The following is a 16,991-nucleotide window of genomic DNA, read 5'->3' on the forward strand; positions in this document are numbered from 1 at the left end:
ATATGATCAATTGTAGATTAATTTTCTTTTGACACCATTCAAGCTTTGAAAAGCTTTGGAAGTGTTATAACTTGAGAGGTAACCTTTGACCTCTCAAAGGTTGAGTTAACAAGAGGAAATTTATTTTATGCATTTATATGTTAATTAATTAATTATGTTAGTAAAACAAAAGAATATATATATATATATATCTAAATTTTGAAATGATTGTTTGTAATGCATGTGGCTTTGTTGAGACTCTATGATTTATGACTAAATTAATTGTGACTTGATGTGAGTAATGAGATTAATAGTTGATGATAATATGTACACTCTTGGTTATAAATTATGGATTATGCACAGTGATGAATTGTATATGAGCATGTTGAGTTTTATATGATACCAATATGGTTTATGTGGTAATATAAAATTGATGCAAGAGGCATGATTGAAAAATGATAATTCTTGATACTTATTGAGCAAGAAAGTTAATAAGCATGTGGGATAATTATGAATTATATATATATATATATATATATGAGCTTTTGAAATGCATTTTCTCATGAGCATAATCATATGACGGGAGTTCGCCTTAGTAAAGGAGTTAGTAGTTATGCAAAATTCATATGGTACTTGGCTATTAACTAATAATCCTAGGGGTTATAGCCGCTACTTACCTTGTAAGGTACTATAGCATTATTCCTATTAAGGGATTTGACCCTATTGACCTACCTGAAGTTTTGAGTAGAGCTAGTTTTGGATATGACACCTTATAGTGTGTGATTTGGAAGAAACCGTGTTCATAAGTAAGTAAGGTAATCCTAGCCAATAGTCCCTCACGATATGATTAAGGCCTTAGATAATCTTACCACAAGGATGATCCCTTTTAATTGTTGGCCCATAGATTTCATGTCAGAGAAAATAAGGAGGGATGTAAGGAAGAGATTGATTATGCATATTATTATTATCATGCCATTTGAGTGATTGATGGCTATGTTGAGAATATGATTATAATTATAGAAATGAGAACATATAGTAATTATGCGAATAATGTATATGTGGCCATTTGTGAAAATTTTGTACTTGACTTTATTCTTGAGATTATTCACATGAGTTAAATGTTAATGTGATTAACATGTTATTAATGTGATTGATGGTCACCTTAATAAATTTATTAGCCACTTGCATTCATGATTAATTATCATGCATTTGTATAACTTAGATGTACCTTAGTTGCTGAGTGGTTATACTCACCCCTCTCTTTTAACATATTACAGGAGCTAGCTCATCTAAGAAGAACAGAGGAAAGGAGTATTAGGCCAAGTGATAATAATCACTTTTGTATGCCTTTCTTTTTTTATTTTGATATGTGTATTTAGTTTATAATATTGTCAATTAGGATAATATATTCTTAATCCACTTACATTATGGGTTTTGTGTTGGGTGGAAATGTATTTTGGGCTCTTAGGAATGTGGTTTAATGCTTGTGTTATATTAATAGGCCAAAATATTTGTTAAAGTGAAAATAGTTAATATCTGTTTAGATTGAGAATTTGAATGTTATTATGGTCTCCTCTTGTATTTTTAATGTCAAAAGGTGAGCAGTTGATATTAATTATATGTGAATGAAAAGAAAAATCCATGCATATGATGGGCCATTGATGAATAGATGATATATAAAGTATAATGGCTAGGTAATAGTCATTGTGATAAATGTGATTAAGACCTTGGCCCCCTCCTGCCAGTTATAGAAAGGTTTGAGTGGCCAAGTATTATGTTGTAAATATGTATATATGTATTGTGGAGTAAGACATAGAGAGAAAATAAAGGGGGAAGCTTTTCTCCCATGTTGATGTGTTTCCTTTATCATGCTTCCGCATATGTCTAATTGAATTATATGAGTTCTTAAAATATTTTAAAGACTTGGGATCCCTTTGTGTTAAATCATTTGTGAAAATACATGTTAAGAATTTATTTAGGTTAATCTCTTATAGGATAATCCTTTTAGATTAGTCCTTGATTTACTATAGTTAGTCTGATGATTAAGTCCTAATTTAGGACACCCTTTAGGGTTCATCTTTAGTTTTTGGCTTAATAACGGCTTAATTCTTATCCAATTTGACTCAATCATGCAAATAGTTTTTTGGTCCAAATCAAGTTATTAACGATGGCTCCATTTGATAGTTATAAGTGCAAATGCAAATATTTTTGAGTTTACTCATATCTAATTTAATCAAGATTTATTTATATTTGACAAGTTATAAAATTATAGTTTATAATATTATTAATTTACGACATTTTATTAACATACTATTAAATTTTTTCTTATATTTATTTTATATATACATTTAATATTATTATAATTTTATATTTATATATACATTTAATATTATTTTATTTAATATTATTATATTTTTATTTTTATTTAATTTATGATTTTTAAATGGTGAGAGTAACATTGCTTCTCTTAAAATAGTTTAGGGATAAAATTGTATCTTAACTCATATAAAGTGAGTTACTTGCTATAGTAACAAACATTTAAAAGGAAGGGGCAACATTAATCCGATTAAATTAGTTTAGAGACAATATTACTATGATGAGTAGTTTAGGAGAAACATTATTTTTTTAAGAATAGTTTAAGGAAAAAATTTTATTTTAACCCTTTAATATAAGATACTCAGCACTCTTAAAAAAAAGTTTATAGGAAAAAAATAATCTTTAACCTTAATAAAAGTGAGGACAAAAAACACATGCTTGAGAAGAGCAAGAATCTTCTTAAGATCAACAACGTTTAAGTTTATTTTTTTTTTACTAATTAGTGAAAGACTTGAGCTATTAACATGTTATGAAAAAAAAAAAAATCTGAACAACATAATAGAAGCAAGAGGAAAATGTACTGGAACCAAGATAAAAATGTATAGAGAATATAAAGGAGAATTCTCATTCATTTTGAAATGTACAAAATATGTCGTCCTTGGCTTCTATTCATAGGCATTCAAAGAACTTAAGAGTTATAGCAACAAAAATAAGAGACTTAACTTACATAATTGCATAATATATAACCTTTTATGGTTACACTTTTTCCAAACTTATATAAAAGTCAATTCTAACTACATCAAAATAAAAAAAAAAAAAATTACTAATGTTGTTTTAACATGAAAGCACTTTTCCAACTTATCTTTATTAAATGTATCATTTTTAAAAATGCTTTTTTTCATATGTAACTTCAATCATGAGAGAGTAAAATTAAAATAAAGTAATTAGTAATTTATCTTTTTATGCAAAGTGATTCATCAAAGTCATGACTTGTCAGTTAGAGCATAATGGCTTTGAAAGTCATGGGTTCTAATTCAGCATGCCTCACAATTCACCGAAAAAGACCATCAATTCTTTCTAAAAAAAAACTTATATATAAGATCAAAAGAAATATGTATAATGTATTAACTATGAAAAATCTCCAAGAAACAATTTATTTTGGAGGTTAAAAGATTTTATGGATAGAATGCTAGATGTCATATCTTTTCTCAATTTGTGTGTTTCATCCTTGCACAACAGCATGCTAATACAAAGGCTGCATACCCAAAAAAAAAAAATAATAATAATAAAACAAAGACTTTTTTATGGAAAAAGTATCGTGAAATTTAAATGTCAGTGGCTTAAAAGTATTCAACTTATACTCATCCTGATTGATCTGATTCTATCTCGATCATATTAAGATGGGTCACATTTCGGTCCAAAAATAATCAGGACAGGATTTTGCAAGACAAGACTGGAAAGGAGTTCGAGATAAGACAAGACACGGATTGCTCTTAAGATGTCCCATCCTATTCTGAATATTATATATATATATATATATATATTAAAAATATACATTAAATAAATTAATTATATTAATATAATTTATACTTATATTAATTATACAATTATAATTTTAACACATACAATTCTTATTTAAAACTAAAAGTTTTTTATATTAAAAATTTTAATAACACAGAGTAAGCACCATAGGGTAATATCTTTTTATAATGTATTAATTATATTAATATAATTTATTTACATATCTATATATTTAATAACTTTTGTTTATATCATATTTTTTGTTTTATTTTTAGAAAAATAATTAGCTTAGCATATCTCAATTAAAGAAGAAGAAGAATGATTTAATATTGTACCTAATTTGTCTGTTGTTGTTGCTCTTATATCCAAAAGCTCATTTATAATTGCTATCATAATGGTATATACTTATAATTATGATTGATGTAATTTAATAATTGACTTAAATTGTTGTTATTTACATAATTGTATTGTTTTAATTTTAAACTTAATAAATTATGTTATTTAAAATTTTAATAAATGTTATTATCTAAACCATTCTCCTACATTGTTCAATTTATCAAGAAAACGAGACATCTTGATTTTATCTCAATCTTTTTTCAATCCCTAGTAGAACTCAATGACTTTCAAGATATAATACAACACTGGACAAAAATTTAATTTAATTTTTTTTTTTTTTGGATGGAACAGGGGAGGGATGATTGTCCCCATCCCATCACGTGAACACGCCCACTTGCACGGTTGCACCATTGATCTTCACATTTATTAATTTTTGTTTTTTGGGGTGAAGTCACATGTGTTGTTTTTAAACGATTACTTTTGTGGCACATATAGCCGAATGGGGTATGACATCAACCTGTGGCCAATTGAACAGTGGGGTTCACGCATTGCACAAGTTTTAATTATAACCGTACGTATAAGCATTTGATGAAACTAGACTGGAAAGCATAACAGGGCAAGTCCAGCACGTTTACAAGATGTGTTTGTCCTATGATTCATACTCAATTCGCTTTAAACTATAAGATATTTTCAACAACTTCAATTAAAAAAAAGTATATAATAGTGATTTATATCATTAGAATGGTAAACAAATATCACTACTTTTCAAAATTACTCTCTAAGTGTCTATATTTAATACCTCATAATATTTCAAATAAGAGGATACATGTGAATAATTAAAAAATTAATATATCTTAATTAACTTTAACTTTTTTTTCTCATATAATATCTTGGGAGAATGGCAAGGAACATATAAGAATATTAATGTTAAATTAAAAAATTTAATACTGAAACATGATAAAAGGATTATTGAAAATTAGAAATGTCAATATTGAAAAATCTTAATTTGACATTAATTTTTATATAAGGTTCTTATTTGTCATTCTTCCTAATATCTTTCAACAATACAATTACTATGGGAATTGTAAAAACAAGAATTTAATGCTATTGGGTTTTTCCAAAGTATTTTATAATTTAGAACAACATTGACCGGTAGAAAATGTTATATTTGAAACCAAAGAGAGTAATATACTAAGGGATTAAGGATGTCTCATTTTTCCTTACTCTTCATTTCTCTTATTTTCCCTTCATCACCATTAGATTAAAGCTTTTTAATGGTTTAGATTTAATTTTGGGTAAAAGAATAAATTGGCCACTACCTATAAGCCTAAAAGTGACTCTAAACTTATTTTTTATTTAATATTAGCACTTACTATTAATAAAAGTCAACATTAACCTTAGTTAACTAGTAATTACTAGAAAAGGAGCTCAAAAATTTAAAAAAAAATATTACCAATACAATTTAAAGTCCTTTTCTATAATTTTTTGAATTCTTATTTGTAATTTTTGAATCATTTACTATAATTTTTGAGATCTTTTTTATTATTTCCTAGTCAACTAATAGACAAAATTAATTTTTTTTAATAATAGGGGTTACACTGTACTATTTTTAAAAGTTAGAAGGAAAACATTGCACGAAAAATGAATTTAGAATTACAGATGCTAAGGTACTTATTAGGGGTCAATTTCTTCTTCTACTTTTTAATTTTTTGATAAAATTATAATTATAAATTTACATAAAATATATAAATAAAATAGCAACTTGGAGACTCATGAGTGATTGTCCTCGACATTATGATAAAGAATGGATATTAAAAAAAATGAAAAAGTTTGGGAGAAGGACCTAAAGACCCAAATATTTGGGCAAAGTCCCAAAGGTGACCATGGTCCAAGAGAGACAGTATATCCCTACAAAAAAACCATGCTCTTCCCTTCAAGTGAGTTGAAATAAAAACATAAATTAAAATATAGAGGATAAATTTTCAAGATAATCTTACACTTTTATGTAGGAACCTGCCTAGATGACATAATTATTTAAAATAGATTTCATTTTCAAAAAAAAAAAACATCATTGTAATCCGAGTGTGTATGGAAGAAACGTGTTTGTAGTAATCTTTGAATTTAAATCACTGAGAGTTGTAAATTTATGTGAAGTTTATCTTTTTATGGAAGGAAGAGAAAACTTTATTTTTATAAAAAATAATAAAATAATAAAATATTATATCATCTTCAATACTTGAAATTGTCGATGACCTTCTAGCATTAAAAATTAATAATATATTAACAATTGCATATCCATTTCTTATTTCTTCACACCAAATTGAGAGCATTAAAAAAACAGGCGGGGTTGTGGGTTTTTTATTATTGAGGAAAAAGAAAAAATATGGATACTAATTAAATATATACATTTATTATGTATTTGTAGACATGTGCAAACTTGACCTTGTACTAGTCCGTCCGAATCTGAACGTATATAAACATGAATGTACAGATATTCCAGGTAGACAAATGCAGAGAAGCGTGATTCACCTAATAAAATGGCCATGATTTAACAAAAAATTTTTAATATATATAGTTTAGAAATTAACAATATTTTCAAAACTAAACCAGATATTTAACCAAAAAGTCTAAGGGTTTACAATTCCCATGGTCGAATCAAGTTGGATTATTAGTTAAGCTGATGATATAATAATTAAATAAACATAATATTAAATGTATATACAAAACAAATATAAGAAAAAAAATCTATAATATGTTAATAAAATGACGTAAATTAATGATACTATAAATTATAATTTATATCTCATCAAATATAGGTAGATCTTGATTAAATTAGATATAAGTAAACTTAAAAATATCTATATTTGCATTTATAATTATCAACATCTTTATATAATATGATCTCAAGTCATATTTTACACATGTAAATTGTCTAAAAATAAAGTTGGCTTTTAACATGAACTAATTTTTGATTTTTGTAAAAAAACTTGAGTTTTTTTTTTAATATTATGTTTGAAACCATCAATGTTTTGAAAATTGCTCTAGTTTCCAGATCAATTCTGATTTTCAACTCAATAATGACTCCACTCTGATTTAATTTGATTCAATCATGAACATGGTTTTTTGGTCCCAACCGAGCCATTAACAATTTCAGTTGACGATCCGAGTGGTTCAACTATCCAATTTAATTCAGTTTTTTAATCAATAGAAATTAGGGTGCCTTTTCAAATTTTTAGAAAAATAACCAAACAGGCGTGCACAAACACCTAAAGACCCAAATGCATGGCCTGAGAAAAGATTATGAAATCAAAAGCTTCTAGAAAGGCAGAGGTGAGCTAGGAAAATTGATAGAGATAAGAGCCATAATTAATATCTCATCATCATCACCCTTCGACGTTTAATTAACAAATATCAATGCTAATAAATGACACATATGACCCACAATGTTTACATATTCATAAGGCGTTTGCTTGGAAATCCATTGGTCTTTAGTTAAGAACATCTTAACACAGGGCATCAAAAGTGGATAGAGCACTTGTTCTGGTTTCATTTAGCTATAATGAAAAGTTAGCATACAAAGTAATCTAATCACTATTTGTATATTTCTTATCTATTAGATATTAATTAATTATTCACTCCATCATCATATATATAGATAAATAATGAGTGACAGTTGATGTTAAAGCATCTAAGTGGCTTCTTGCATGCTTGTTGAATATTTACAACTAATATTAGTAAATTAATAAATAAGGTTATCAAATTAACAATTAATGTTACTGTTTGTGATTAAATAACTGATGTTTAAATTTTATATAATTATCGATAAGTCAAATTATGTAATTTATAACTTATATTAATAAATTAATTAGTGAAGTAAGAAAATTAATAATTAATGATTCAACATTTAAGACAAAATTAACAAGTGAATGATATTTTAATTTTTTTTATCCTTAAAGTTATTTTTACTTCAATTTTACTAGACTAAACTTAAGGGTCATGTTTTTTGGACCCACTAATAATGATAGTATATCTTTTATCCTTGGTTAAAATTCTCCCTACATTTCTTCCATGCACTTGGTTGGCAATGGTATTTTTCATGAAAATGAAATATCCTATTTTAAAAAATTATATCATTTGAGCGGATTTCAAAAATAGAAGTGAAACATCATTATCCTAAGAATGTGTCCTCTATCTTTGAATATCTCTCTCTCTCTCTATGTTTTTTTTTTCTTAATTTCAAATCACGTAAAGGGAAGGGCATTATAAATAAATCGTAATTGCTAGTTTCCTATTCTTTCATTCCATGCAGATTATATACAATTTATATAATATCGTTTATATTTTTTATTAAATAATGTTCTTTATATTTCTTGATGAAATAATAGTATCCATTAATTTAATGATGATTTTTGTTAACTGATAGTTTTAGTTAGTAAATATTGGGTGATAAAAATCACATATATAACCGACATAGGTTAAACAAGTAAAAAATATCAGCCAATTAAAGGTGCAAAAAAATTATCAAAGTGATGTATATTTGGAAAAAATGATTTTCCAAAATTAATCATACCTTCCAAAAGTATTTGAAACTTTTGAAATACTATAATGTAAGTAGGATTAGTTAATAATATTAGTCAACATATTCAGCCATTTTGGATTGTTCACATAATGTAATTAATAATAAAAAAGCGAATTGTATGTGTTATGCTAATCACGATACATAGGCAAAAAATAAAAATGATAATTAGGATTGCATGTTTAGCCATTGTGGCAAATAACAAATAAGCAATCAAGTGGTATGAGTATGTTGGTTGAGTAGAGTATGATATATTTGTATGTTAACTTTGATTACTCTTGCGAAAAAGTATGAACTAATGATCGTATTTATCTAGCATTTTGATAGGTCCACCTGTTTATTGACTTAAAGGAATTAAAAGTACAATATCACACATTCTTTTCAATACCTAATGTGATATAAAACTATTTGTGCTTTGTATCTAATGTGCAATTCTCACAAAATTTTGTACATTCATTTGACTTGCATATTCTTTTGGGAGAATGATAAAGAGGCCTCATAAAGATTAATTAATTTAAATTAGATCTCAGGCGTCAAATTTTAAAAATTTGCAATTCAATCTCTCAATTTATAATTTCATTGTAATGAATTTGTAATTTATATTTCAAATCTTAATAAGAAAAATAATTTTTTTATTCTTTAAATATGTTAAAATTTTAAAAATAAGTTACAAATTCATCACAATATAATTGTAAAATTACAAAATTAAATTATAAATTTTTAAAATTTGACACTTGAGACCTAATTTAAATTAATTGATTTTGTTGAAAACTCTTTGTCATTCTCCCTCATCTTTTCCTTGGGTGATCAAAGTGCACTCATTACGCCCCATACGAGGTTATGAAAAAGTTGCTTTATCTCCTCTCTGACGTCCACTAAGCTTTTTTGGCTAAAATTTGTGTTAGTATTCTTCTATATTGTTCCATCTTGTATGTGTCTAAAAAAGCGTTCTCTGTTTGCTAAGATCAACACAGAGCAGGTATATTTTTGCATATTCATGTCCTCTTTTTGATGTAAGTTTAAGAAGGACTAGACCGAACAATGATGAGTCTCACCCTTTCACATGGCCTATATAATTCTTTGCCAAAATAAACTATTAGGATTATCACTGAGATAGCATCTGCATATAAAATGATGTTGCAACGATGTTTTAAACCAAGGGAATGGGTCCACTTCTAAAAAAGTTGTTGACACCCAAGCGTCTTAGCTCTCGATAGATGTTCTTGAAGAACGTATATGACACCAAATTATCCCCTGCAACCTTAGTCATGATCTCCACCGTTATGTCTCCAATGAGTTGTACAAGAGAAGCATCATTGATTTCCTTCATGCCAATGATAATGCCAGATGCACGAGAATTCTCATGTATATATAGTTACTTGTGAGTGTGTGTATAGTGTGTATGTATATATATATATATATATATATATAAGGATTATGTGCAGATATATATTAATGGGTTAAGGTGCAAAAATACCTATCAAATAGTCGGTCAAGAACATTCACTAGCCTAAAGTGAGAATATAGCAAAAATACCAATAATGTTATCAGAATTGGTGTATAAGTAATCCAACCGTTAACTTTACCTTAACACTATTAGTTTTCGGTGTTAAATGCTGACTATGATTATCACATGTTAGTCTTTGCTTATGTCGAGTAAAAAAGGGACAAAAATACATATGAAGTTGTCAGTCAAGAGCATCTAATAGCCTAAATGAAAAAAAGAAAAAAAAATCCATATCATTATTAAAGTTGGTGCAAAAGTGATCAATCCATCAAATCGCTTAAATTTTAACTGTTTAGTTGACATTTAAGTAGAAATTGACTATTTTTTTCCATTGGTGTAAACAAAATATATTCCCAGATTAATTTCTACGGAGGTTGATTGATGAAGTATCCCATCAAATTATTTTTTTTGCTAACGTATCCCACCCCCTCCCTCCCTTCCCACTCATTTTTCTTGTCTACAAAACCTGATTTTCAACACAATGAAATAGGTTGTGCACAATCAAAAATTAAAACTAAGTACATCTCTTTCGTCGCTTACTTTAAGAACATTGTCACAATCTCAAGCAATTTTATTTATGATAGGTTTAAAATTCTCAAATGATTTTTGCCACTACTACAAAGTAAGTGATTTAACTTAATGTTCGGTCAAAATGACATTTTTTACATGATATTCACATGATGACCAATCAATGTCCACAGAATTTTACTTGAAAATATTTTTTTATGCACATCAACAAAGAATAGTCAACTTTTAATTCGATCTCAGCTAAATGATTAATATTTAAAAAATTTAATAGATTGATCACTTGCGCATCAACTTTGGTAATGTAATAGGTACTTTTTCTTTTTTTTCTCACTTTAAGCTACTAAATGCTTCTGATTGATGATTTCATAGGTATTTTTGCCCTTTTTTCAGTCTATGTTAGCAAATTGACACGTGGTAAGTACAGTCAGTATTTAATATCAAAAACTAATAACATTAGGGCAAAGTTAACAGTTTGATCACTTTTGCACTAACTTTAATAATGTTATGAGTATTTTTTTTCCTTTTTTACATTTTAAGCTACTAGATGCTTTTGATCGACCACTTGATAGACATTTTTGCACCTTAACCCTTTGTTAATTACTGCAATATTCATTCTACAGTTGATATTTTGGAATAATTGTTTATCATTCTTCAAAAAGACTAATATTCTCATACACATGAAGTAAATAAGTATACAAGCTTAACAATTTATATAATTCTTCATATTTTATGGATAGAGTTATAGTAGCTTATATGTTAGTTGTGATTGAAGAAGTAAAAAAGTATATGTTGTCCTTATTCCCTATTGAGGAAATTGTATATTTAAGCTCTATTAGTGTTGTGAAAGAGCACAACCTCAGAACAGCGAGCTTTAGGCTTCAGCAGGAGAGCGAGAACGACGAGCTTCAAGCTTGAATGTCTGTGGATTAGAGGCTAGAATGCAAGAATTGAAGCCTTAGATGAGAAGCTTTGATTAGAGGTTATTCTTGTCACCAAACTCATCCCCGGCATCGCTGGTTGTATCTAAATCAAAATCCATTCAACCGTTGAAGAATATGTATATTTGAACTCTAATAGTGTTTGTAAAAAATTCTCAGTTTTTCCCTTTAACTCTAATGTACATTCTTATTTATAATATTTTTACACATCCCCTACTTTTTATTAAGTAATGCATAAATCATAACTTAGAATATGGTTGAAATTAAAAATTAAGAAAACTAAAAAAGATTAAGTTTGCATGTACTTCTCATCACAATGATCCCAAGTATGCAATTTAGAGTAGCTCAACATGCATGACAAAAGCATTAAATCATGTCGGCTCCTAAAATGGGTTGCAACTTGCAATAGCAAATAGGAGAGTTACATGGGGCACCTAGGAACTTAGCTGAAGAAATTTTTGGGCCATGGGATGCTTGGCTTGGGACAGTTGATGAGGCTTCAGAACTTCAACAATTTGACCATCAACAAGCAGGCACACCAGGTCAGCTATCCTCTGTATCTGTTTGATGCTGTGAGAGACTATTATCACTGTCATACCACTGTTCTTGTTCAGCTTCATTAGAGCATCCTCTATGTTCTCAGTTGATATTGGATCTAGCGCACTGGTTGGCTCATCCAGTAGTAAAACCTTTTTAAGATGATATAATGTACTTCAAAGTTAAGCCTCCCGTAAATAAACAGTGTCATTTCTCAATCATTTTCAGGAGTTGGTTTCCGTGTTTTGGTATTGTATTGATTTTGGTCCAAAACGTAATTGTGATCAAATTACAATTTAGAGCCAATTTGGCTGCGAGAAATAATAATAATAGAATAAATTAAAAAAATAAAAATAACAATAAACTAAATCACGATACCTCTCACAATAGCAAATATAATAATGCCTAGTATACCATGAATTTAAGAATCATCATATTCTTTATGAATTTCATGAATTAAATAACTCTTTCCCTTTATGAACATGATTCGCTTATCTCTCATTTACATTTTGATCATTTTTATTTTTATTTTTATTTTTTCAATTCATTTTATTTTCTTTTTTTAATAACTAAACGGATGCTTAGTTGAACTTCAGAAAAATAGGAAAAAGAATACTATTCCCATTTCTAAACATCATGAATTCTTCTACTAGCACCTAGATGCATTTTTACTTTTAAACTTTTTTTAAGAAACAATTTTATCCTTATATTTATAAGTGAGGCAATTTTATTTCAGAACTATTTTTTTGAGTAGTAAAAAAACCCTTCTATAAAATATCTAATGCTTTTCAAAAAAATAATTTAGGAATAAAATTGTTCCACTTATCAATACAAGAATAAAATTGCTCTTTGAGAAAAAATTCAGAATAAAAATATACTTTAATCCTAATTAAAATGGGGCTCACCTATTATTTATATATATATATATATATATATTATCTATTCATTTACAGTTTACCCAATGACATGCCTCAGAAAATACAAAAATCATTTATTACCTCAGGGGAGTTAGCTAAGGTCCTGGCAAGTGCTACTCTTTGAGCTTGGCCAACAGAAAGTTCAGAACCCTTCTTGTTCATGAAAGAAGCATCAAGATCTGCTATTGTCAGCAACTTGCGCACCTCATCATCAGTGAGCTTTTTTCCTCTGAGTTGTGGTCCATACCTCACATTGTCTGCCACCGTGCCTGCAATTGGATGATATTGATATGATATCTCTCATTAATCCAACAACATATGCTTCATAATAATCTTTATATGATTTGGGGGACAGGTTTTTTGTTTCTCTTCTTTTTTGTTTCCATTTTCACTGAAAGGAAGTCAATTTATGATAAAAATAGATGGTTAATAATTGTGATTTATAATAAAAATTAATTAAAACAACTGTAATTTTTAATAATTAAATAGTGTATTTTAAAAATAAAAAAATGAAATGAAAACAATTTAAAGTTGTTTCTATTTTAAAAAATTAAAAATAAAAGTATTTTTGGAAACAACTAAATTAAAATTACTTAGCCAAATAAGTTTTTAATTTTTTTATTTTTAAAAACAACAAAATTCTTAAAAACAAAAAAACAAACGTGCCCTAAAAAGAAAAAAAAAAAGAAAATCTTAAAAAAAAAAACAAAAGAGCCCTAAATATCTTCTTCATCTTCTTTTATGTGATGTACCGGATAATTAATAAGTTACTTTTTGGGGATGAAAAAAAAATTTATTTTTTAAGCATTGAAACCTTGTGAGAATGCGTTTAAAATTTAAAAAAAAAATGAAAAAAGCTGCGTAGAAAGAAATTAATTAATCAAATGGGTGGAATTTTTTTTTTAAAAAAAAACTAGTAATAACACCCCTTAAACTCAAGAAAAACCGCATTTATAAAAAGTTGTGAATAATATGGTTTTTAATATCTTTTAAGTTTTATATTTACGATTTAAATTATTTTGGTTTAATTTGGATGTTGAGGACATTCTGCATGTGACTGTATGTATGTACATGTAATTTTGGGGGTTTTTTTTTTTTCTCTTTTCGTTATAAAAGAAGTAATACGTAAAAAAAAAAAAAAGAAAAAGAAAAGTAGATCATCCGTTACAGGGGGTAAAAATACAGCGAATTCATTTTTGTTCCGGTTAAACACTTAATACAGCGCATAAGTTTACCGTTTAACTTTTATGCCTGGTATAATTATTTGAACTTGAATACGATAAGTAGAGACACTGAGTATCTGTATTATATAGTTCAGATAAATTTATTTATTTATTAATTTTAAGTAAAATATAAATTTAAAATATATGAAATTCAACTGTTTAAATGATATAGAAAATCAATGTGTATCTTAAGTACACTCACATAATTTACGCGACGGTAACGAATATTTGAGTTTACGTGAACGTTGAAAATGTTTTAAAATTATTATATTTTTTAATTATTAATTTTTAAAATAAATTGTTACGCAAGTCAAATGGAGGAACAGGCACCTTCGAAGAGGGCAGGGAGCTGGAAGAGCATGCCGACCTTACGGCGGAGGGAGAGAACATCGAGATCGCAGATATCGGAATGATCGAGAAAGACGGTGCCGGAGGGAGGCTCCCAGAGGCGGTTCAAGGCCCTGAGAAGCGTCGATTTGCCGCTACCGCTAGGTCCGACGACACCGAGGATCACGCCGTTGGGAACGTCCAAGTCAATGCCCCTGAGAATTGGAACTCCGGCATCGGAGACTTTGATAAGATTTCGAATCTGAAATTTGGAAGGCTTGTCAATCTGAGTCTGAGCATCCACATCTATCACTAGCAGATGCTCCCGGAACTCATCTGTGGAATCAAAATCCATACGATTTGAATGATTTAGACTAAAAGATTCTGAAACGAACGAAGGTATTGAAAGAGTTTGAAATTATACCCAAATCAGAAGACATGGCGTGACTGCGTCGTGCTTGCTTGTCTGAGAAAACAAGGGAGATTTCAACTTATGTAAAGCTCTCAACTCAGCTCAGAATAGAATTCAGGTACAGCCTCCCCAAGGCAGTTCACTCTTTCTGCGATCTCTTTTAGAGAATCCACCGCATCCACCTTCACTAATCCATCCCTCTCAGCGTACAATGGAAAAAAAAAAATATGATCGTTTCCTGAGTCGTTTGTTATTTTATTTTATAAGGTGACAAATAGGGGCCAATCACTCCCATTCCCTAGCTGCATGATGTAATCTTGTAATTATTTAATAGGAAAAGTTACAGTCAAGGAGTTGAAGAACATTATATATATTGGTGAGGATTTTAAAAACAATAATTAGTTAGGAAGATTAAATATTAACATATAAATTTAAAACTACTACATTGTCCAAGTCAAATATTTAAGGAATAAAGATAATAAGTTCTCTTTGAATTATATAATTGATAAGTTAGTCTCTTGAAATGTTATAATTTTATTAAAATTTATAGGAACTTCTATGTCAATAAATTTTAAAGTGAAAAAATTATTTTACCCATATTGAAGATAATAAGCCTTAATTATAATTTTTGTTTAAGGAATAATAACTTTTATTATGTGAATCATAAGAGTTGAATAAGAAATCATAATTTGTTAAGTGTAATTTTTATTATTGAAAAAAAATTCCAATCATAATTTTTGCTCAAGAAATAACAACTTTTATTTTGTGAATTACAAGAATTGATCAAGAAATCATAATTTATCAAATGAAATTTCAATTATTGAAAAAAAAGTTTTCAAAATAACAAACCACATTTATAACTTTTGTTTAAGGAATAATAACTTTTATTCAAATAATCACAAGAATTGAATGGAAAATCACTTGTCAATAAAGATAAAATGATATTTTTAATTTAAAATTTATTGACATAAAAGTCCCTAAAAATTTTAATAGAATTATAACATTTTGAGATATGATATTGTCATTTATATAGTTCCATGAGATTTTATTATTATTTTTTTAATATTTAACATTCTCTCAAATCATATCCCATCTCATGTATTTGATAATTAGTAATAAATATAATTTAAGGTAACATTTAAATTGATGAATTTAAATTTAGATTTAAAATTTAAAAGTTCACATTTTAAATCTTACATTTGAAATCTATGCATTTAAAATCGGACCATATCTCATCTCATAAAATGAGATTTGAAATGAAAATAAAAATTTGAGAACAATAAATTTATCTCTATTTTTTAATAGATAAAAAAAATGAGAAAAGACACTAAGAGGTATCAACGGTAAAAACCTAAAGAAAATAATACATTTGAAATGACTGGATTTCAAATGACTAAGGTGTGAAGATAATTTAAAATTATAAAATAATTGTAATAGAAAATGACTTTGGATTTGAATCCAATCTAAAATCATAAATGTTTATACATCCAAATAAGAGATTGGTTTAAATTCAAATTCAAATTATCTTTAATATAAACCCATCATAAGTGGAGTTTTGGCATTCTTTATGTTCTACTGCAATATGTAGTGGCAAACAATAGGTGCTATATATATAAAGGGAGAATGACAAATATGTTTTAAGGAGATTAATTAATTTAAATTAAGTCCTATGGGCTCAATTCTAGGGATTTACAAGTTTGATTTTAATTTTACAATTTTGTTATAGTAAATTTGTAACTTATTTTTTAAATTTTAATATGGTTAAAGAATAAATAAATTTATTTTTCTTGTTAAAATTTGAAATGCAAGTTGCAAATTCATTATAACAAAGTTGTAAAATTGAAAGCCAAGCTTACAAATTCTTAGAGTTTTGT

General features: G+C 27.6%; 1 protein-coding gene across 2 annotated transcripts; it reads right to left on the reverse strand.

Annotated features, from left to right (window-relative positions):
- Window positions 1–11,389: 11,389 nt before the first annotated feature.
- LOC129293454 (ABC transporter I family member 17) lies at window positions 11,390–15,331 on the reverse strand. Of its 2 annotated transcripts, XM_054931443.1 has the most exons (5): window positions 15,130–15,331; window positions 14,709–15,041; window positions 13,237–13,424; window positions 12,136–12,390; window positions 11,390–11,786 (listed from the first exon to the last, which is right to left on the reverse strand). In XM_054931443.1, the coding sequence occupies exons 1-4, from the start codon at window positions 15,143–15,145 to the stop codon at window positions 12,136–12,138; spliced, it is 792 nt and encodes a 263-aa protein (XP_054787418.1). In that variant the 5' UTR covers window positions 15,146–15,331; the 3' UTR covers window positions 11,390–11,786. The 2 variants fall into 2 exon arrangements, with proteins under 2 accessions (XP_054787418.1, XP_054787417.1); XM_054931442.1 differs by lacking the exon at window positions 11,390–11,786 and having other exon boundaries at window positions 11,972–12,390; window positions 15,130–15,330.
- Between the last annotated feature and the right edge of the window lie 1,660 nt (window positions 15,332–16,991).

Source organism: Prosopis cineraria, unplaced genomic scaffold (genome assembly GCF_029017545.1).
Source record: "Prosopis cineraria cultivar Desert tree isolate PC_DT_omini unplaced genomic scaffold, ASM2901754v1 PC14, whole genome shotgun sequence".
NCBI classification, from domain to species: Eukaryota; Viridiplantae; Streptophyta; class Magnoliopsida; order Fabales; family Fabaceae; genus Prosopis; species Prosopis cineraria.

Coding starts and splice junctions, on each gene's coding strand:
- LOC129293454 (XM_054931443.1), bottom strand. Junction 13,425..14,708: donor GCTCCCTGCCCTCTTCGAAG/GTGCCTGTTCCT, acceptor ATCCAATTGCAG/GCACGGTGGCAGACAATGTG. Junction 12,391..13,236: donor CCTTAGCTAACTCCCCTGAG/GTAATAAATGAT, acceptor CATCTTAAAAAG/GTTTTACTACTGGATGAGCC.